Raw genomic sequence first — 18,936 nt, forward strand, 5'->3', positions numbered from 1 at the left:
CACGTATTTTCAGCAATAAAAACAAGTAGCCTATTGCACTAATTTACGCGATTAACTTACGTTCGCAAACGTTCGTTTGTATCTCAACGAGATGTGGCGATAATTCACATCCCATTGCATATCATCCGATCATTAAAAACAATGTGCCGTGATAACGACGTCCAAAGCGTACCATACTTCTTTTTGTCTCAAACGGCTCGAATTGACATTCCTTAAATTCGGTCCACTACCGTCAAAGAACATAAAAACTGTTGCGAATTAGGAGCGTTTAAATATTACTCTATATTTGCAATAAACAGCACAAAATTGTAGTTCTGCCATGATGTTTACACAAACAGTAAACCTCATGGCAGAACTACAATTTTGTGCTGTAGTTACAACAATATTTTTAACAGTCCCAAAGAACATAGAGGCAATGTAATTTCATTCAACCAACTGTCATTACGCATCCTTGGTTTTGAAGTACAAAAATTAAGTCTGCAACGATTATGTGACGTTGCAAAAATGCATTGTTTCGTAAATGACGTCAGTTTATAGATCAGTGGTCGCAAGCAGAGTCAAGAGGAATTGTGCGGACTTTGGTCTAATAATTGCATGGAAACATATTTACTAAACGTGGCGATGTAGCTTTTGGAAACATCGAGGAAATTTTTCAAGAAATATCGACAGTCAAAACATTTTTGTGGCAGTTACTTTTCAAAAGATTTTTGTAGGCACATTGTAATAGGCTATAGGAATATAATATGTCAAAAAATGAATTTGATCAATTCTTGACAGTAGCAGTGAATAAAACACTTCTGGTGGTCAAATATCTAATAGCAGAGGTAAAAACAATATTTTAAATTTTTATGTCATGTATAAACAGCCACTATCACTTAACCAAATATAGTTAATTTATTTTCGCCAGCCATTTTTAGCTTTCCAAGATTCTAAACCAAATGAGAGCTGCAGACAGGGTGTATACACACACTGTTTCGACCTGTAAGGTCTCATCAGTGCAGCTGTTGATGTGGCACTGTGCTAGCTAAACCAAATATTTTTAAAAACTCCACAATAACAAAGTTTGGTAGTTATCAGCCCACAACCAAGAAGTTTGTAAATGGTTCATAAATGCATTCATTATTTGCAACCTGGCTTGTGTGCGGAGTAATCTAGATAACTTGTGCTTCCTTAAGGTGATTAATACATGCACTCTTCTTTTATGACACAGACAAAAAACGCTTGGAATTCTGAAGATTGGCAGTTACATGTTCTTATCACTGAAATTTTTTTTTGTGTGTCAATGATTTGTCTCATTTACCTTGCATGGAGAGTATATGGCAAATCAATAGAAGATTTGCTGTCCCAACGCTGTATCAATTCAGGTTTGCACATATTTAAAGTACATCTATCTCATTTACAGTTGGCTAAATTGTTTTATCAAATAAGGCATTTTACTTTGTGATTGTTGTTTAGAAAATTCAGACAGAAAAACAAACCTGAGCTTCATTGGGAGGTCTTTGTAAGTATAATAATTTTCAGTAACATTACAATTGGCAGAGATAGAGTTTTTTGTCTTTTGATAGGTTTGAAAAGAAGTTAAAATAGAAGATCATGGCATCTCAATTTATAAAAACACCAGAAGAGCTGGTGAATTGTTGGACCGATGATGACAGAATGGATTTTTTATTTTCTGCATTTCCAGCTGATGCACAAAGTAAACCAGAACACTGGACTGCAAAGATGAAATTTTGGACAAGCCTTATCATCAATTTGTTTTATTCAAGCTCTGCTATTTCTGTTAGCAAAACAAATGTGCTGACTGTGGTTACACGTAATGGAAAGAGTCCCTTGGGCTTTGATACTGTTTGGCAGGAAATGCTTACAAAAGGAATGATAGTACCATCTACTGAATATCTTAAAAATTTAAATATGAACAGCACGTGGTTTGGATGGAGTGTTAACACCCTTGTAAGAAAACCTTCACAGTGGCTAGCGGAAAAATTGTTAAGTCCAGTTAAAAACAAGAATTTTGATGTCAATTATATTTGTTGTGAATCACTGGTAAAAAAAACTGAAGATGTTATCAAAACCATGCTGGAGTGTGATGAAACGTACAAGCTCAGTGGTGACTATTCTGCCATATCATATCAATCATTGGCCAGAGTTGTTAGTTCCATTGTTGAAAACAAGGAATGCTTGGATATCATTTTACTAACCTTGGAGAAGGAAAAGAGGATTTCTGTTTATGTTATAGAACAAACATGTGGATTGGAAATCCAAACGACAAAACACATTAAATTTTCAAAAGTGTGTGCAAATAATGTAAACCATTTTACTGACATTGACCAGGGTGTTGCTCATTTGCAACACACAAAATCTAGTCTTCTTGAAGAGATATCAGTCTTGTGCCTAAAACAGAAAAATATTTATAAAATGGCTCGGATCTATGTTCAGAAAAACCAAAAACTTCTTGCCAAGAGGGCCTTGGCTCAAAAACAGCTGATTACAAAAAATATTGATGAAAAAGAAAAGCATGTAAGTAAAGTTGATCAAATGCTAAACAGCATTGAGCAGAGTCAACTGGATAGTGTTATGTTTAACTCCTACAAAATTGGACTGTCTGCTTATAAGTCTTTTGTTGAAAAATCTGGCTTGAATGTTAAAAATGTTGCTGATACCATGCATGAAGTTGCTGAAATGACGGAAGATGCAGATGAAATTTCATCTGTGTTAGGAGATCCCCTTTGGAACAATTCCAATCAAGAAGAGTTAGAAGTTGAATTGCAAAACATTTTAAAAGAAAACAATGAAGATAAACTTAATGTACTTGCTGCAGAACTCAGTAACCTTGATGTGGAAGATAGACTTCCAGACACACATCCTTTATCAAAAATTGAACATAAAGATAGTGTCAGTAAACTGCTGGCAACATAAAGAAAGACAATTTTGTTTTAATAATTGCTGGTGACTTGTGTATTACATGCAGCAATTTTATTTTTCTTTAATTTGATTTTGTTGAATAGTTGAAATAATGTATAGAACCTTTTGTTTGAGTAAGCAAAAACTGAAAACAATTGGAATCCATTATTGTACCATACCATCTTCCATGGCACAACACATCTTCCTCAAGTCAGTTCTAGCTGTTGCACCTGATAGATTAGTTTTTCAGCACCTTCATCGACATGAAACTGTGATGAATTTAGGTAATTACAAAAGAAATAATAGCTGGATGCCACAAGAACAATGCACTTATTGAAAATTGATTTATGTAGATGGAAATTACCATAATTTGGACAAGAATGTGTATGTAATTGGATTTGGGAAAGCGGTTAGTGGTATGTGCAAAGCTGTCCAAGAACTTGCTGGTGAACATCTTGTATCAGGTGTATTGAGTGTCCCATATGGTGTCACTAAAGACCTTAAGCTTCATAATCAAAGGTAGAAACTAAACTTGAATAAAATTTTTCAATGTACCAATGAAAGTTTATTTACTGTAATGAATTTCATTTCTGTTAGTTGGTAATTAAATGCACATTGTAAAGCAGGAGAATCCTGGTTTATATTCATTGATAAAAAAAATTGCATGTAACACAGTTTTTGCACATAACAAATGAATGCAAAACCCAGCATAAGTTGAATTAGAATTTTTCTGTGTTAACTATAGCTGGTAGATGTTGCTAAAACTCTGTTGGTTGTTTGACATTGTTTTGACATACTTCTAGTCATTTATTACCATTAGATGATGGAAAAGTTGAAGTTATTGAAGGAGCCTTTAATAATTTACCAGACGAAAATTCACTGAAAGCTACTAAAAAAATAACTGAGCTTTGTAAATCAATTTCCAAAGAAGATTTACTCATAGTGCTTGTATCTGGAGGTTGGTGTTTGATATTTGTTTGAGTTTTGAATTTCTACCAAAGAGCTTTACTAGGTGGTTCCTCACTATTGCCTGCACCTATACCCCCAGTAACGATGGATGACAAACTCTCCCTTGTAAAAGCACTCACAGGAAAAGGAGCAACCATACAGGAACTAAATGTAGTGCGCCAACAACTTTCTTTGGTAAAAGGCGGAAAATTACTAAAATTCATTCAGCCTGCAAAGGTGTGTTTGGGTATTTTTTTGGTTTGTTTTTCTTTGTTCACCTATTTGTTATGTGTCAAAAGGTATGGAGCTTAGTTTTGTCTGATTTGATTGGTGATGAATTAGGTTTAGTAGCAAGTGGTCCAACTGTGAGGAGCAACTCCACCCATGCAGATGCACTCCGTATTCTTAAAGTTTATAATGTGGAAAATATTCCTTCATCTGTTTCAACTGTTTTAATGACTGCAGACAATGAATCTTACTTTCAAGCACACGAGGTAAACCATTTAGTAGGAAGCAATCTACAAGCTTTAAATGCGGGGCTTTTGGAGGCCAGTAAGATGGGGTTTGCCTCAGTTGCTCTAAGTAGGACACTTCATGGTGAAGCCAGGAAGTTGGGATATGTCTTAGCAAATCTGGTTGTGGATATAGCATGTTATATCAAGAATGGTGATCCTAAGATTACAACAATTATTAAAGATTCCCTGAACATTCTTGATACATTGTCCTGTACTCCAATAGAGTTTGAGTCTCTTAAAGCTGCACTAACTTCCAAAAATGACTTCAAGGGTCTATGTATGATTGGTGCTGGTGAAACATGCGTTACATTTCAAACTGAACCTGGCAAAGGTGGAAGAAATCAAGAAATGGTCCTGGCTGCAGCAATTCAACTTTATAAACGCCTCAAAAAAACAAGACTTGGTGATTTTGCTATTTCCATTCTTTCGGCTGGAACAGATGGCCAAGATGGTCCAACTACAGCGGCTGGAGCAGTAATTAACTCTAGTGACATCCCAACTATGGACATAGGTTTTGCAGAACAGTGCCTAAGAAACCACGATTCATTTATGTTTTTTGAAAATAATGGAGCAGTGGTGACAGGCCTTACAGGAACGAATGTAATGGATATTCAAATACTTACTGTGACAAAAATGTGATTTATTTGTGGTTTGAATCGGCTTGTTTATTATAATGGCTGCGTTGTTGTTAGTTTAATCTTAAATGTTTTTAATAAGTGGGCAAATTTATCGATGGCTTGATTAATTCTGTCGTGCAATAAACAACGTGGCAGAAGCAGACCAGAAAATATAACGATCAAGGCGTGATGTACAAAGGTTGCGAGAAAATATGTGTTGTGTATTGCTTTTTGCAATATGTTTTGGCATATGTAACAGTCATCTGTGGCACGAGATGCAATATCTTAGTAAAAAGAAAAAAACGTCATCACGTGTTTCTCTGTATTTTATTTTCAAAGAGCAAGTTTTGGGTTTTAAAACGAACTAAAAGTCATTTTGTTGCTGTATTTAAGTTAAATTCAAAACGAAAAGCACAGGATGCAAAGGTTATACAATCAGTAAATGGTCCACGTTAAGTGCTTCATTTTGTTCCTTATTCCCAGCAAATTATTCTCCAAAATAATCTGCGCGCGACTGGTCATACTTGGGCAACCATGAAAGATAAAAACCTCCAAGTTATGACAGGAAGAAACGATTGCTTCAACAGATATATCGCTTGGTGACGAACAGTTGCTCAAATGAACTTCTTTCAACTTACAATTACAAACTCCATTAGCTAGGCAGAGGACACCAACATCAGTCACGCTTGTCCCGGACAAATTAATGTTGGTTAAGCAAACTGATTGTGATGCAAGCGCTCTTAAACTGTCATCTCCTATTAAAACACAACCAGATACGTTTAACTGCCGAAGAAATTTGCAATTTTCCGCCAAAGCAATAATTCCACGGTTTCCTATATTTTCACATCGCCGTAAAAACACAGTGTGGAGATATTTGCAACCTTCCGCGCAACAAATAATTCCTTCCGACGTCGGTCCCTTTCGCATACCCTTTGGTGAATTCAAATCTATTTTTAAAAGTCTTTTGCAAGTTCTTGAAACACTCAGTAAGGCTTTGTCGCTTACTTCGCACTCGCTTAAATCTAACTCTTGATGAGCAGGATCCAAAAATCGTGGCAGATTTGTGTCGTTTAACAATCCTCTCTTGCACAGAAGATAAATAACTCGATTTTTTACAACCAATGGAAGGTCTTGCAAATTCGATCCATACAAATAAAAATGATCTGCGACATAGTAAATCGAGATATTCGCCAAGGAATGAACTCTTCCGCCAACAAAAGACATGACCAGAACGTGCTAATGTTAAGTTTTGAGTTTCTACAAAATATAAGTCAATTACACGTTTGCACAGTCATTGCAACGTACAAAGTAACAAAACCAATATAACGAAGTAACAAAACATTACAGCAGATGTAGTAAGCATTCTTTTTTGAATCAGTGATTTGTACGAGTCACATCTTGGGGAAAACAACACATTATAGGTTCGCAAATGCACACACACATATATTAATTTGAATATTCCAAGAACGAAAATACAAAAAATTGTTTCCGTGCATTAGGAATAGTACGGTTGTCAAAACTAATAAAAGTAGCCTATACCACTATATTTATGCGCACGCCTCAGATTATGTAGAAAATTGACCCAAGTACATTATACGTAAAAACTTATGTCACGACAAAAGGTTTGTGACATATTTACTTTTAATGCATATAGGTCTATCAACTTCCACGATGTCAGGCACAACAAAAGGCCAAGTGTTCTATTTTTTGAGTTGTTTATAATGACAAATCAAATTTTCCACTGTCGCGAATGCATTTATAAAATCACTTTCTTCGAGGCCATGCTTATAGTAGTGATGTAGATAAGCCTGCGAACCAAACATGTCCCATGCTCTTGCCACGTAATGATCTAAAGGATTTATACACGACGTACCATTGCTTAATAATGAAACGCTTTTTTCGTACTTACGGAAAGGTTCTTCAGTTTTCCAGACACTATTTCGCAGTGGCGGATTCATCCAGGCTGGATAAAAGCGACTGTCTTCAAATTGTGGAAGTTGGTCAAAAGTCGATGCTCCGTGTCCGCGCATAAATATCAACGTCGAAACATATTTTGGGTCAGTTTCTGTTTTTCTGTCCAACTTTGATAAACTCGCGCGCCAATTCAAACCTTCATCCATGTGATGATCTGTCAACATCATCTGGAACATTCTTTTTACAAGACCATCCCAGTGGAATGTGTTAAAATCAATCGTCTGCGGCGCCATGTAGGGAACACACTTCACGTCCAGCATTTTATAGTGATTGCTACAAGCCAGGGCGCTTGTCAAGTCCCCTAAAACATTTATAAACCGAGACCTGGGTTTTGTACTGTGGATATTGGGAAGAAGCACGGAAGCTAATTGGTGCGCTGCAACTATGTTCATGTCGTGGAAGGATACTTGCTTAATTCCAAGCAGTCGGTGACAAATTTCATGCAGTTGGTTGTTATGAAGGAGTATGTTCGCATCCGCCGCACCACATATGTGTTGAAGGGACAAAATTGCGTTAAAATTTTGAACGGCAACTTCACCACTTGTGTAGGGACACACAACAGGGTTTAACAAAACTGAACGTGGAAAATTGTCCCGAAGCAGACCGCCGACGAATGATCCCAACCCAGAACCTGTTCCACCAGCTAAGCTCATCAGCAGCACAAAACCGCCAAAGTAGTCGCATTTTTCAACTTCTTTGCGTATTACATTCAATATCGCATCTCTACACTTTGGAGCATGCACTCTATAACCGTAAGACCAATTATTACCTGACCCACTTTTCCGCACCAACTGTTGTGATTTAGCGTACTTCCATTTTTTCTCCGTGGTTGCCTTTAATGCCCAGGACACTGCTTTCGGCTCCATGTCGATCATCACAGATCTAGCTTCATCCTTTCCACTCTCCGTTTCGTCAAAAAATGTGTTTAATATGTCACAGTTGGAATTATTCAACAGGTTTGCTTGGCCACTCGTAGCTTCCTCGTGAAGCACAGACAAAAGTTCGTGTCCAATTTGTGTTCCGCACTGTCCCAATTGAAGAGTGATGGTAGCCATACCTTTAAAATATCTCTACCTAATCCTAGTAACCCTGCAAAATATCAAATATAGGCGATTTCTATGTAAATTTATGCACTTTTTTACAACGCAAATTCAAACTAATTCGTTGTGACGCCCACAATTGTGTACTTGTAATAAAAAATTCTACACAAAGTTTTTACAAGATTATTTGTCCAAAGAATCGTCTAATTCCATGTCGTCGGCTGTGGAAAGTGCAAGATCGCCGCGGAACGACCTGGTTTGCGAATCTTTGCTTGTGTCTAGAATTTGTGAGGTGCCCACAGGATGATCTCTCGGTAAACTTTCCTTATTTCCTTGATGTAACATATTATCATCTTCAAGCCACGCCATTCTGTGACCGTCCAAGCTAGTTTCGATCGCAGAGATTCCAATCGGTCGGGGTGACACAACGTCATCAAACTCACCGACCCCGGATAAGGGAGTGCTGAGATCCGGTGGCGGAATACGCTCAAATGATTGGACGCTACATGGTGTTAGGCTTTCTTCAGTTTTGTGCGACGAACTTATCCGGAAACCGGTATTAGTGTTAGGTGATGGAGTGTTTGTGCTATCCCCTGAATCATCACTAAACGTTGGTTGAACGAGAGACTGCGGATGGAGCTGCGCAAACCTTCCTTTTGCATTGTCATTAGAAAATTCCATCAAAGATTCTGCTGATATAAAATAACTTGGAAAAAAAGCTTAGTTTGTAAAAATTTGGTGTAGTCACCTTCCTGCTTGTAAAAAGAACTTGATGCAGGGTCATCCATTGAGCAATAGAAAGGGGCATCATTCGTCGCAAACTGCTCAACAACTGCATCAAGTAAACTAGATGTAAATGCATCATCTCGTCGTAATCCCAGAGACTAAAAATTTGAAAATATGATAAAAATGTGCCCAACTAACTGAAACATGTGCAAGTGAACATTCCAACATTTACCTTGTGCAGACATTCAATAGCATCCATATGGTTACCCATAAAACTAAACACATATCCAATGGCTGTATATGTGTCAGCTGATTGTGGAACTAACATCAATGCTTGTTTATGAAATTCCAGTGATTGTGTGTAGTTTCCTAGTTTTCTGTACAAACACTGGTAAATAAGCATTCACAATTCACATACAGTATAAATCACATCCAATTTGGAGTGTAAGAACAACATTATTACCCTGATTGGAAAAAAAGGGTGAACATACCTGTGGACATGACCAAGGTTGTTTAGTAGTGGTTCCCATTCTTCAATCATTACTTCATCACCAAGTTGTTTAACTTGCTTTAAAGCACTTGTAAAATATTTTAATGCTCTTTGATAACTGGAACAAAAAAACAACGATGTCGCTGAGCTGTGGCTGAAATATGTCAACATACTTATTGTTTGTGTATGAAGCAACGCCCATTTCATGCAACACATGTGGATCATCAGGACAAATATCAAGAGCAGTTGAAAAAAATTTTTCTGCTAGTTTTGTGTTGTTGGTGACGCTATACTCCAGTCCAATGTAGAGAAATGGAAGATGACAACTAAACAATTTTACCTGTCTAAACACTGCACAAATGTAAGTCATAAATCCTACCCTTTCATAAGTTGTGATGCTGTAAAATATGCAGCCATTGCTTGGTCATGTTCATTTTCAGCGGCAAATGAATGACCATATGCCAACCATGCTGGGCCATACATCTAATAAAGTTTTAAAAATAAGTATTACATAACTGACACAAATTGTACAAATTTCTCTTGTGAACCTTGTCAAGTAAAGTGGTTTTAAGAAGGTACCTTCTTGCTAGATCTTGTTTTCTTTGTAAAAGATAGTAACACCCAACAGCATACCAAGATATCTTCAGAACAAAATGAAATTAACATAAAATATTGGAAAAAGTTATGTCACTCACTTGAAGCTCTGGATAACTTCCAACCAATCTATGAGCCAAATAAAAAAGTTTATTTGGCTCACGCAATTCAACAAGGAGGGCAATATGTACTGTTAAGCAACTGCTATGAAAAGGATCCATTTTCAAAATCCTACAACATGTTTAAAATATTTCAACATAGAAAAGACAAAGCAATAAATAAAAATATAAGTATATACAATACTTTTGTGAAATTGCATAGCTTGTTTGAAAATCACAGTTGTAATAATGTCGTTCAGCCCAACTGGTTGCAACATCCAGGTTGTCTTGAAATCCTTTCATGCTCTCAGGAATAATGAATTGACCCGGTTTATTGTACTACAGACAAACAAATGAAATGTGTATATTTGAATAAGCAGGCAGCTGCTATTTAGTGGGGAAACCTTCTTCAGTTTAATGTTATACAAAAATTCAACAAGCTTTTCATCCTCCGTGGTCTTGCACTGTTTGTGGAAAGGAAGCGAGTTAATGAGATCCTGTTCTTCATCAGCACGTAACATTTGGTGACCAATGAGGTGTTCAAAAGCTTCATAACAAAATACATCAGTCTTCAAGGCATCCTGTATAAATTTGTGTTATATCACATCTATTTTCTGCAATCTTTAGCTACATTAAATACCTTATAACAATCTGCTGCAATTTCTCTGATATCCATTGCCTCATATATGTCACCTTTTAGTAAGTGTATGGAAGCAATCATATCCTAAGCAATATTTAAAGAAAAATATTTTGAATTTTGTACAAAAAAATCAATTGTAACCTTGTCATCAGGTATCCCATCAATTTTGTCAGGATCTAAAGGCATACTTTTTGACAAGCCACTGGTGTGTTCATTAGGCTGCAAATCCAAAAGATCCAAAGCAATCTGCCAAGCTTTGCTAGATGCATAACATTTTGCAGCCAAATACCTAAAAGTAAAAATAACTATGAAATAGAACATGTTTTTCATTGTGCAATAATTTACCTAAACGCATATTGTCTTAAATGTAGCTTTTTTCTTGTTATTAGAAGTGCTGCTCTTTCATACTGTCTCAAGAAGTACATGCACTGAGTAAGTCGATACACATCCGAAGCATGAACTGTCCAGGTAGTACATGTAATGCTATTGGGTTAAAATTATCTTTACAACATACTCACAATTCGACAAAGATGCTGCCTTGTCTGCCCAAAATAATGCGGATTCATATTGATGCTGAAACATAATTTATATCTTGTTTGTATTTACATGTACAAATTATATTCACACATGTACGGTAAATAGTACCTTATCAATATATTTAACCACAACGGCACGAATCCTTCCTAGCTGTGTCTCCTCCATACTTGAATTTGAAAACATGATACTTCCAATTATATACCTTTTACGTCAAACCGCGCGTATTTTAAATGCTGCGACTGAAATATAAAACACAAATTTGAGGGGGTAATTGTAAATGTACCCACAAGTTTGCATTTTTACCAAAGAAAAAAATTTATGTTTGGGAACAGTTTCCACGTTGTGTAATGCAACAACCACGACTAATTTCGACTTTGTCACATTTGTCTTCATTTATTTATCTCTTACCTCTCATCCAATATACTCTTTGTGGGGGTGGAGGGGGGAATTCCCAACAATGAAAATAGTGTGTCATGAACGATGAATAAAAACGAATGCTGTAATAAGCATATTATATGGTAAACTGGTGATCAAAATACTCAACATTACATGGCGTGTAGGGTTGTGGATGCTGGTTTGCCATGTTTCTACCCCAAATAAAACACAAATTAGGTTTAAATGTCTTAAGGAATGATAAAAAGAACTGTTGCAGTTGATACATGCCCTAATAAAGGAATTTACCACATGGCTGCTTTGCTTATTCAAAATGAAACACATGCACATACAAGTACAGATTAATCACCATTGTTAACACAATAGGCATCCTCATAATACTACATATCCGCCAGATTGGAAAAAAGCTATCTGTTTTGTTTAAGTGTGTCTTGTTGTTACAGCCATAACTACATATTTGTAGATTTATATTAAGTAAAAAATGATGTCCTTTGTAAGTAATGTGATGCATTTAACTAGTACCACAATAAAAAGTCGATGTATTTGCTCGACACCATGGAGACTGCTGTCAAGTGGTGAAAAATGCTATACCGTAAGTGAAGTGTGCTATTATTAATTGTTGACTCAACATGTTTCAAAACAAAGTTAGATCTAAAGAAAGTGAAACATTAAATGTTTTTTTGTTAGAATGGTCTCATACTTGGACTTTACACTCATTCAAAAGATGCTGATGTCACTTGCAATCAGAACTTTGATACTGGAACCAAATACTTCAATGAACTTGATATTAAATGGAACAAAAAGTTGTCAAAACTTTTGACACATTCTGGAAAGATAAAATGTGGCACAGTCAAAACGCTTTATGATGTTGTTCCGGAATATCCAGTGATATGTGTTGTTGGACTTGGACCACAAAAAGCATGCATAAACCAACATGAATGCTTGGATGAAAAAAATGAAAATATTCGAAGAGGAATTTCAGGTTATCTGAGAAGTCTTAAGATTGTTTTTTTTTAGAAAATTACAATATGCAGCTCTACACGTTTGTTATTTCAGCGGGTATTAAATCACTTGCGGATAGTGGTGTAAAAAAAGTTACAGTTGATGTTACTGAAAGGCCAACTGCAGCCGGTGAAGGTGCATTTCTTGGTTCCTGGAATTACAAGGAATCTGAGAGAAAAAAATTTCCTACTGAAATTCAACCATCACACAATAGTATTTAAAAGATTTTAGTGTACAGTATGTTAATACCCAATATAATTTTTTTTTATTTCTTATTTTGCGAATAGGTTCGAAATGGGTGGAGGGAAAAGTATTAGCAGATTGTCAGAATTTCGCAAGATATCTCATGGAATGTCCTTCTAATATTATGACACCTGCCAAGTTTGCCAACAGTATTTCTCAAAGTTTTGAAGCAGGTAAGTTGATTACTTGAGTGCCGAGTTTTTTAAATTTTATTTTCTTGCACTTCCATGCATAATTCAGTGAGGTTTTGTGGCAGAACAAACATCATCAACTGTGCAAATTTTTAACAAGCACTGGATAGAGAATGAAAAAATGGAAGCTTTTTTGTCTGTTGCCAAAGGTTCGGTGCAAGAGCCAGTCTTTCTCAAAATAGAGTACAAAAGGTGTGAATGGTTAAAAAATATTCAATACTACACCACAGATAGTTAATTGAATTTAACTAGATTTAATAAATTGTGAAATATTTTAAGAAAACATTGTGAATCTCTTTGAACAAAACAATTCTGATACAGTGTCCATAGCAATGAATCAAATCCTTTGGTTTTGGTTGGTAAGGGAGTAACATTTGACAGTGGAGGAATAAGCATTAAGCCATCTCAGGCCATGGATGAAATGAAAGCCGATATGGGTGGCACTGCAACAGTGGCATCTGCTATTCTGGCTGCAGCAAAGTTAAATTTAAAAGTCAATGTTGTTGGTAAATGTTATGAATTGTTAATGAAATATATTCTGTTATATCGTAGATTTACATACTTTTGTGCAGGTTTAATTCCTTTGTGTGAAAACATGCCAAGTTCAAGAGCAATAAAACCAGGAGACGTTGTTATTTCAAGGCAAGGTTCAACTATACAGGTGTGGTACAATATGCCTTTGTGCCATATTTTTACTGACACAAATTTAGATAGACAACACTGATGCAGAAGGGAGACTTCTTCTGGCTGATGCCTTGAGTTACGCACAAGATTTAAGTCCGAGTGCTATCATAAATGTTGCAACACTAACAGGTTAACATTGCTGTGAATGTGCATTTTTTCCTGATTTATGTGGTACATTTTAGGTGGTATTATGGTTGCTTTGGGAGGTGGAGCAGCGGGGGTTTTTTCAAATGACGATGGATTGTGGGCAAAGCTAAACAAGGTTTTTTTAAAAAACGAAGGTTTTTTAAACTTTTAAAGAACCACTTCTTTTTAGGCTGCAGTAAGTACAGGGGACCGTGTTTGGCGAATGCCTCTATTCAAGTTTTATTCCGAGCAAGTCAAACCTGCACAAACGGCAGACATCAACAACATTGGTCGTGCTGGGCGTGCAGGATCTGCATGCACTGCCGCAGCATTTTTGCAACACTTTATAAAGGAAGGAACAAGATGGATGCACATGGATATTGCTGGCACAATGAAAAACAACATAAAAGACATAGCCTATTTGGGAGGTGGCATGAGTGGCCGTCCAACAAGGACATTAGCAAAGTTTATGTACAATTACACAGAAATGCAATAGCAACTATTTGGATACTACAACAATGTGTACGTTTTAGGCAAATATTATTGCAATATGAGGAAAATCTAGTTTGGCCATGAAATTTTGCAATACAAAGATTAGAAAGCACCAGTAAAGATTTACACGCAAGTACGTTCAGGTAAAAACAAGTGTAATAACATGCAAACTCTTATGCATCCAAACCAGCAGCAGCTCTAAAAACTAAAAATATCAATGCACTTAACCCACCACTGATAGGCACTGTTATGAACCAGGCAACAACAATGTTTCGAAATATTTTCCAGTCCACTGCTTCCCTTGATCTAACCCATCCAACAGCCACAACAGCACCAACCTGCAATATGAGTTTATTAATTTCAATGTTTTCCCTAGAAAAAAGTTCATAAAAACAAACTTTGCAGTGTGTGGTGGAAACTGGAAGACCACTATTTGAAGCTGCTAGAACGGTAATGGCACTCATTAGCTCAATCGCAAAACCTCTAAAATTCAAATAAAATGAAAATGGTATACATTTTTTCAACTAAAATGGTCATACCTAGATGGTGTAAGGTTTGTTAAATCCTTTCCCATAGTTTTTATTACCCTTCTACCCCAAACCCAAAGGCCACAGCAAATTCCAATACCACCATAAAACAAGATAAGTAAAGGTGTATATGACTTTTGATGCACTGTTCCTTCCTGGTATATTATCCATATTGCAATTAATGGACCGATGGCATTGCTGTGGTTTTTTACAAAGGAAAATAAGTTAATAAAAAGTCTTTAAACTTAAGGAAAATAACACACCTCACATCATTGCCACCATGGGCAAATGCACCAAAACAGGCAGTTAATATTTGCAAAAAACTGAATATTTTTCTAATTTCCATTCTACCTTCCTGGGCCTAAATAATTGTTCAATATTAGGGTCAATATATTAAATAAAGTCCAGTTATTGAACCTCCATAATATCATCTTTTGTCATTTCTTTCGGTTTCTCAGTTTCATCTTCATTTCCAATCTGCAAAATAAAGGACGCATATTGGTATTTCTATGAAAATTAGTTTTGGTGCTGGGAAATGCCCAACGTGTAGACCTGTGTCACAATGCAAAGTCATGCATCAGCAAGCAAAGCAGTAACGCAATTAAGTTAAATTAACGGTTGAATGAGCACACATGTGCGTGCTGTTGTCATGGCGAATTTTAGGGTGTTTGGGGCAGTTTTAGTGGGGTTTTGGGCTATTTTAATGAGGTAGTTACTTGATGGTGGGTGCTGCTGAAAATTATGGTGAAAATGGAGCAAAAAATTCAGGCTGTATTTGTGGAAAAATGAATCGTTTAAGTGTCCAATCATTTTTGATTCTATGAAAGATTCATCTCATAACTACAAATTTTGATCAAAATTAGTGTGTGAAAAAATGGTTTAGCCGCCCCCCTAGGGTCATTTGCCACCCTGGTTACTAAATTTTATTTTCTTGCACTTCCATGCATAATTCAGTGAGGTTTTGTGGCAGAACAAACATCATCAACTGTGCAAATTTTTAACAAGCACTGGATAGAGAATGAAAAAATGGAAGCTTTTTTGTCTGTTGCCAAAGGTTCGGTGCAAGAGCCAGTCTTTCTCAAAATAGAGTACAAAAGGTGTGTGAAAAAATGGTTTAGCCGCCCCCCTAGGGTCATTTGCCACCCTGGTTACTCAGTATTTTGGTAAAACAAGCAACAAAAAATGAAACCTAATTTTGCAGAAAATTGAATCGTTTAACTGCCCACTCATTTGCGTTTTTGTGTAAGTCCCAACTCTTCTCCATGCAATGGCATCAAAGTTAGTTGCTGAAAAAGTACCTAGGCAACCCTCCAGGGCTGGTTATGACCCCCCCTGTTAGTGATATGATCTTCCAGGAGGCGTAACAAGTCCTTGCTCTGTACAGTTTCATCCAGGAGCAGCAATTTTTTTTTTAACCTTGAAGAATATTAGGTCCCTATGTAAGTCACAAGACCCATCAACGGTTGTTGGGAAACAAGTGAAAAAGTCACCAGGTGCATTATTGCAGAGGGCCTTGAAAACAGAATTTGCCCAATTTAATACCCATATAGGTCCTAAAGCAGCCTGTAGTTAGCCACATGAACTGCAATGTTAAGTTTAAATCAAGTTTTGCCTTAATTGCAATGATGTCTTGTTGTGCTGTGGACAGACGACGAAAGCCTTCTTCTATTGCGCCACTATATATATTTGAATAAGTAGATGGAAGATGTTCTGATGACTGAACTTCCTCCATCATCTTGAGGTACAAAATTTTGGAAAAATATTAATATAGGCCTATTATGCTAAATGTGTTCAAATACCAATCCTTCTTCATCACTATCTTCAAATGGTTCAACAAGCTTGGAAGCGGAAGCCCACACTGATGGTGACAAATGCTCTACTTCCAACCCACTTCCTTGACTTCCTTCTTTCTATTAATAATTACTTTGCCGGTTTGGAAAACACAGTTTTAAACATTTAAAATTACAAACAAAGGATTACATTGTCGGTTGGGTCACATGAAGTAGATCTCTTTCTTTGAATTGTAATCATTTTTCTCTGTCTGTTTATAAACACTTCATAGATATCAGCGTCCGATTTTTCAGTGAGTGTAACCATTGCTGGCTCAGAAAAGTTCCTTCTTATTTCATCTTTAATGTCAACTATTGATTGGGTAGGAACAGATGTCTACACACAAAAAATACTTTACAAGTTTTATATTAAGTTGTACATTTTGCCTCACCTTCATGACACCTTTTTCAAGTTGCAGTAAAGGAGGAATCCGGACAGAGCTGTGGCTTTCTTGTCCAACAGACTTTGAGCGTTTAGAAAAATTTCGCCTCAGGTGTTTTGCTTCCTAAAGGTGTAAAATATAACAGCTGCAAAGTAGATAGCATGAAACACAAGATTTTAAATTTATGACTCACTTCAATAGTCCTGGGTGATGTTACCTGGTCTGAATGTAATCGTACACGCTTAACTGGCTTGTCCAATTCTTTTTATCATAAGAACTTTTTTAATGACTGATTAAATTATAAGATGTTTTGGTGATTTACCACTTGGCATCTTTTCTTCGTTGTGCCTATTTTCATTTAATGCATCAAAACTTCCATTAGGCGAGTCCTTTTCTGCTATAGACTCCATTACAGTGGGCAAAGTGCATGCTTTTTTATGCCCCGCCAATGGGGGAGTACATTTTTCAACTAGTAACTTCTGGTTGCTAATATCATTTTGTTCAGCTGCAAAAAATATATGTAGCTGATTATTTTAACTATTTCTATTGAACCCACATTAAATATAACAACCTTTAATTGCAGTTTTCATTTTCTTGACCATGACAAGTTGAACCAACAGAGCGACACCAAGGCCAACAATAAGAGCTATTATTACATCTACCCAGTGCGACAATTTATCAAGCCCAAGCACTGTAATAAAATTCAATGGTTTGGCTTGCGGTTGAAACATCAACATTGTTGAGCTTACATGGTGCTCCAGAAAATAAAACAGAAAAGCAGTTTATTGCTATGGTACAACCATACATGATGGGCATCGCAATTAATCCTGGCTTTACTGGATCTTTCTGCAACATTTAGAATATCAGTACACTTTAGAAGTGGCTTGCGTTTTTTAAAAAAGAATACCTTCTGAAAGATCAACTTGCGCAGCATGTAATAAAACACTGCTGCCATTCCACCAGCTAATAATGGAGAACAAAACCATGATCCAACTAAAAACATTTGTTAATGTAGTGAAATTAGGAAAACTAAAATGCATAGCTATAAATAGTATGTACCAATTAAACCCATTTTCTTCCAATTTACACCTTGAACACCTCTTGCAACCAAAGAAAATCCAACAGTAGCACCAACTATACTATGGGTTCCAGATACAGGAATTTTAAAAAATGTTGCAATTAACTGCCACAATCCTGAAGCTGAAAGAAAAAAGTTCTTAACATGTATAAATTTGAAACATTGTGTTGAACCATAAAATGATTTACCACACATTGCACTTATTTCTCCAATCATAAGCAGTGTTTCACTTCCTGTGTAGATGTTGACATCAATTATTCCTTTTCTAATTGTTGCACCAACTTTAGCACCAAGCAAGATTGCACCCAGTGTTTCAAAAATAGAAGCTAGTATACATGCCTTACAGACAATAAAACGATTACATAACTAAGTTAACAAAATGTAAGGTAGTGACTTACCTGTTTCAGCGTTAATGTGCCTGCCCCCACAGTAGTCCCAAAACTGTTGGCTACATCATTTGCACCAACAGCAAATGCTAACACAAAAGCAACAAAAAATCCAGCTATGAGAATCCACAATACTGATGCTTGCCAAGCCTCTAGATTAAATTCTGGTGTGGATGTTACCACAGTTGAAACAACAGCAAAGGCACTGCTTAAAAATCCGGTTGTTGCTGACATTTTGCAATGTGTTTATTAAGACCGTTAATCTACATCCACATTGCACAAAGGTAACTTTCTGCAATGATACTAAAATGTAACAAGCAAAAAAAAACAAACATAATGCACACAAAACAAAAGCACCTCTCCCTCACCAAGCGTTTTCCTCAGGTGCAAACATTTGTTTAACTTGTTCCATTCTCCCATAACAACTTCGCAGTACTTACTTACACGGCTATCGCTTTCTATTTGCTACATCGTAACCACGTGCGAGACCATTTTACGCGCTAAAACATTAACTGTCACGTG

At 36.4% G+C, this 18,936-nt stretch overlaps 7 protein-coding genes across 10 annotated transcripts; 3 read left to right on the forward strand and 4 right to left on the reverse strand.

Moving 5' to 3' along the window:
* The first annotated feature begins 1,272 nt into the window (after positions 1-1,272).
* Positions 1,273-2,971, forward strand: LOC145894159 (charged multivesicular body protein 7-like). Of its 2 annotated transcripts, none has more exons than XM_082982638.1 (3): positions 1,273-1,364; positions 1,456-1,501; positions 1,566-2,971. In XM_082982638.1, exon 3 carries the CDS (start codon positions 1,594-1,596, stop codon positions 2,914-2,916), a length of 1,323 nt encoding a protein of 440 aa, XP_082838764.1. In that variant the 5' UTR covers positions 1,273-1,364; positions 1,456-1,501; positions 1,566-1,593; the 3' UTR covers positions 2,917-2,971. The 2 variants fall into 2 exon arrangements, with proteins under 2 accessions (XP_082838764.1, XP_082838773.1); XM_082982647.1 differs by having other exon boundaries at positions 1,277-1,364; positions 1,465-1,501.
* A 42-nt stretch (positions 2,972-3,013) lies between these two features.
* Positions 3,014-5,289, forward strand: LOC145894150 (glycerate kinase-like). Its single transcript, XM_082982628.1, has 5 exons — positions 3,014-3,185; positions 3,255-3,420; positions 3,705-3,859; positions 3,914-4,086; positions 4,149-5,289. Exons 1-5 carry the CDS (start codon positions 3,014-3,016, stop codon positions 5,001-5,003), a joined length of 1,521 nt encoding a protein of 506 aa, XP_082838754.1. The 3' UTR covers positions 5,004-5,289.
* A 47-nt stretch (positions 5,290-5,336) lies between these two features.
* Positions 5,337-6,221, reverse strand: LOC145887694 (protein AMN1 homolog). The gene has a single exon (XM_082978873.1). The coding sequence runs from the start codon at positions 6,203-6,205 to the stop codon at positions 5,417-5,419; it is 789 nt and encodes a 262-aa protein (XP_082834999.1). The 5' UTR covers positions 6,206-6,221; the 3' UTR covers positions 5,337-5,416.
* Positions 6,222-6,659: 438 nt separating this feature from the next.
* LOC145887692 (tubulin delta chain-like) lies at positions 6,660-8,127 on the reverse strand. The gene has a single exon (XM_082978872.1). The coding sequence runs from the start codon at positions 8,008-8,010 to the stop codon at positions 6,682-6,684; it is 1,329 nt and encodes a 442-aa protein (XP_082834998.1). The 5' UTR covers positions 8,011-8,127; the 3' UTR covers positions 6,660-6,681.
* LOC145887691 (cell division cycle protein 16 homolog) lies at positions 8,041-11,312 on the reverse strand. Of its 2 annotated transcripts, none has more exons than XM_082978871.1 (15): positions 11,189-11,312; positions 11,062-11,116; positions 10,889-11,003; positions 10,685-10,832; positions 10,544-10,627; positions 10,308-10,484; positions 10,109-10,242; positions 9,907-10,036; positions 9,760-9,852; positions 9,591-9,694; positions 9,385-9,537; positions 9,213-9,329; positions 8,954-9,098; positions 8,744-8,879; positions 8,041-8,684 (listed from the first exon to the last, which is right to left on the reverse strand). In XM_082978871.1, exons 1-15 carry the CDS (start codon positions 11,261-11,263, stop codon positions 8,179-8,181), a joined length of 2,172 nt encoding a protein of 723 aa, XP_082834997.1. In that variant the 5' UTR covers positions 11,264-11,312; the 3' UTR covers positions 8,041-8,178. The 2 variants fall into 2 exon arrangements, with proteins under 2 accessions (XP_082834997.1, XP_082834996.1); XM_082978870.1 differs by having other exon boundaries at positions 8,041-8,687.
* Positions 11,313-11,921: 609 nt separating this feature from the next.
* Positions 11,922-14,218, forward strand: LOC145906206 (cytosol aminopeptidase-like). Its single transcript, XM_082993631.1, has 10 exons — positions 11,922-12,065; positions 12,161-12,455; positions 12,530-12,688; positions 12,763-12,891; positions 12,975-13,101; positions 13,231-13,415; positions 13,482-13,570; positions 13,620-13,722; positions 13,776-13,855; positions 13,910-14,218. The coding sequence occupies exons 1-10, from the start codon at positions 11,955-11,957 to the stop codon at positions 14,213-14,215; spliced, it is 1,584 nt and encodes a 527-aa protein (XP_082849757.1). The 5' UTR covers positions 11,922-11,954; the 3' UTR covers positions 14,216-14,218.
* LOC145906190 (sodium-dependent phosphate transporter 1-A-like) lies at positions 14,218-18,854 on the reverse strand. Of its 2 annotated transcripts, none has more exons than XM_082993619.1 (18): positions 18,772-18,854; positions 18,427-18,706; positions 18,217-18,367; positions 18,010-18,150; positions 17,858-17,943; positions 17,700-17,796; positions 17,522-17,641; positions 17,273-17,455; positions 17,144-17,211; positions 16,960-17,073; positions 16,719-16,904; positions 16,538-16,648; positions 16,351-16,473; positions 15,156-15,215; positions 15,002-15,099; positions 14,751-14,936; positions 14,610-14,694; positions 14,218-14,549 (listed from the first exon to the last, which is right to left on the reverse strand). In XM_082993619.1, the coding sequence occupies exons 2-18, from the start codon at positions 18,646-18,648 to the stop codon at positions 14,385-14,387; spliced, it is 2,196 nt and encodes a 731-aa protein (XP_082849745.1). In that variant the 5' UTR covers positions 18,649-18,706; positions 18,772-18,854; the 3' UTR covers positions 14,218-14,384. The 2 variants fall into 2 exon arrangements, with proteins under 2 accessions (XP_082849745.1, XP_082849737.1); XM_082993611.1 differs by having other exon boundaries at positions 18,783-18,841.
* Positions 18,855-18,936: the final 82 nt, after the last annotated feature.

Source organism: Ascidia mentula, chromosome 1 (assembly GCF_947561715.1).
Source record: "Ascidia mentula chromosome 1, kaAscMent1.1, whole genome shotgun sequence".
Taxonomy (NCBI): domain Eukaryota; kingdom Metazoa; phylum Chordata; class Ascidiacea; order Phlebobranchia; family Ascidiidae; genus Ascidia; species Ascidia mentula.

Coding starts and splice junctions, on each gene's coding strand:
- LOC145894150 (XM_082982628.1), top strand. CDS start 3,014: ATGTATAGAACCTTTTGTTTGAGTAAGCAAAAACTGAAAACAATTGGA. Junction 3,186..3,254: donor TGAAACTGTGATGAATTTAG/GTAATTACAAAA, acceptor TGATTTATGTAG/ATGGAAATTACCATAATTTG. Junction 4,087..4,148: donor AATTCATTCAGCCTGCAAAG/GTGTGTTTGGGT, acceptor ATGTGTCAAAAG/GTATGGAGCTTAGTTTTGTC.
- LOC145894159 (XM_082982638.1), top strand. CDS start 1,594: ATGGCATCTCAATTTATAAAAACACCAGAAGAGCTGGTGAATTGTTGG.
- LOC145906206 (XM_082993631.1), top strand. CDS start 11,955: ATGATGTCCTTTGTAAGTAATGTGATGCATTTAACTAGTACCACAATA. Junction 12,892..12,974: donor TTCTCAAAGTTTTGAAGCAG/GTAAGTTGATTA, acceptor GTTTTGTGGCAG/AACAAACATCATCAACTGTG. Junction 13,856..13,909: donor TGTGGGCAAAGCTAAACAAG/GTTTTTTTAAAA, acceptor ACTTCTTTTTAG/GCTGCAGTAAGTACAGGGGA.
- LOC145887692 (XM_082978872.1), bottom strand. CDS start 8,010: ATGGCTACCATCACTCTTCAATTGGGACAGTGCGGAACACAAATTGGA.
- LOC145887691 (XM_082978870.1), bottom strand. CDS start 11,263: ATGTTTTCAAATTCAAGTATGGAGGAGACACAGCTAGGAAGGATTCGT. Junction 9,853..9,906: donor GAAGTTATCCAGAGCTTCAA/GTGAGTGACATA, acceptor TTTGTTCTGAAG/ATATCTTGGTATGCTGTTGG. Junction 9,538..9,590: donor GCATCACAACTTATGAAAGG/GTAGGATTTATG, acceptor AAAATTGTTTAG/TTGTCATCTTCCATTTCTCT.
- LOC145887694 (XM_082978873.1), bottom strand. CDS start 6,205: ATGTCTTTTGTTGGCGGAAGAGTTCATTCCTTGGCGAATATCTCGATT.
- LOC145906190 (XM_082993619.1), bottom strand. CDS start 18,648: ATGTCAGCAACAACCGGATTTTTAAGCAGTGCCTTTGCTGTTGTTTCA. Junction 17,642..17,699: donor TTTATTTTCTGGAGCACCAT/GTAAGCTCAACA, acceptor ATTTTATTACAG/TGCTTGGGCTTGATAAATTG. Junction 14,550..14,609: donor TTTCCACCACACACTGCAAA/GTTTGTTTTTAT, acceptor CTCATATTGCAG/GTTGGTGCTGTTGTGGCTGT.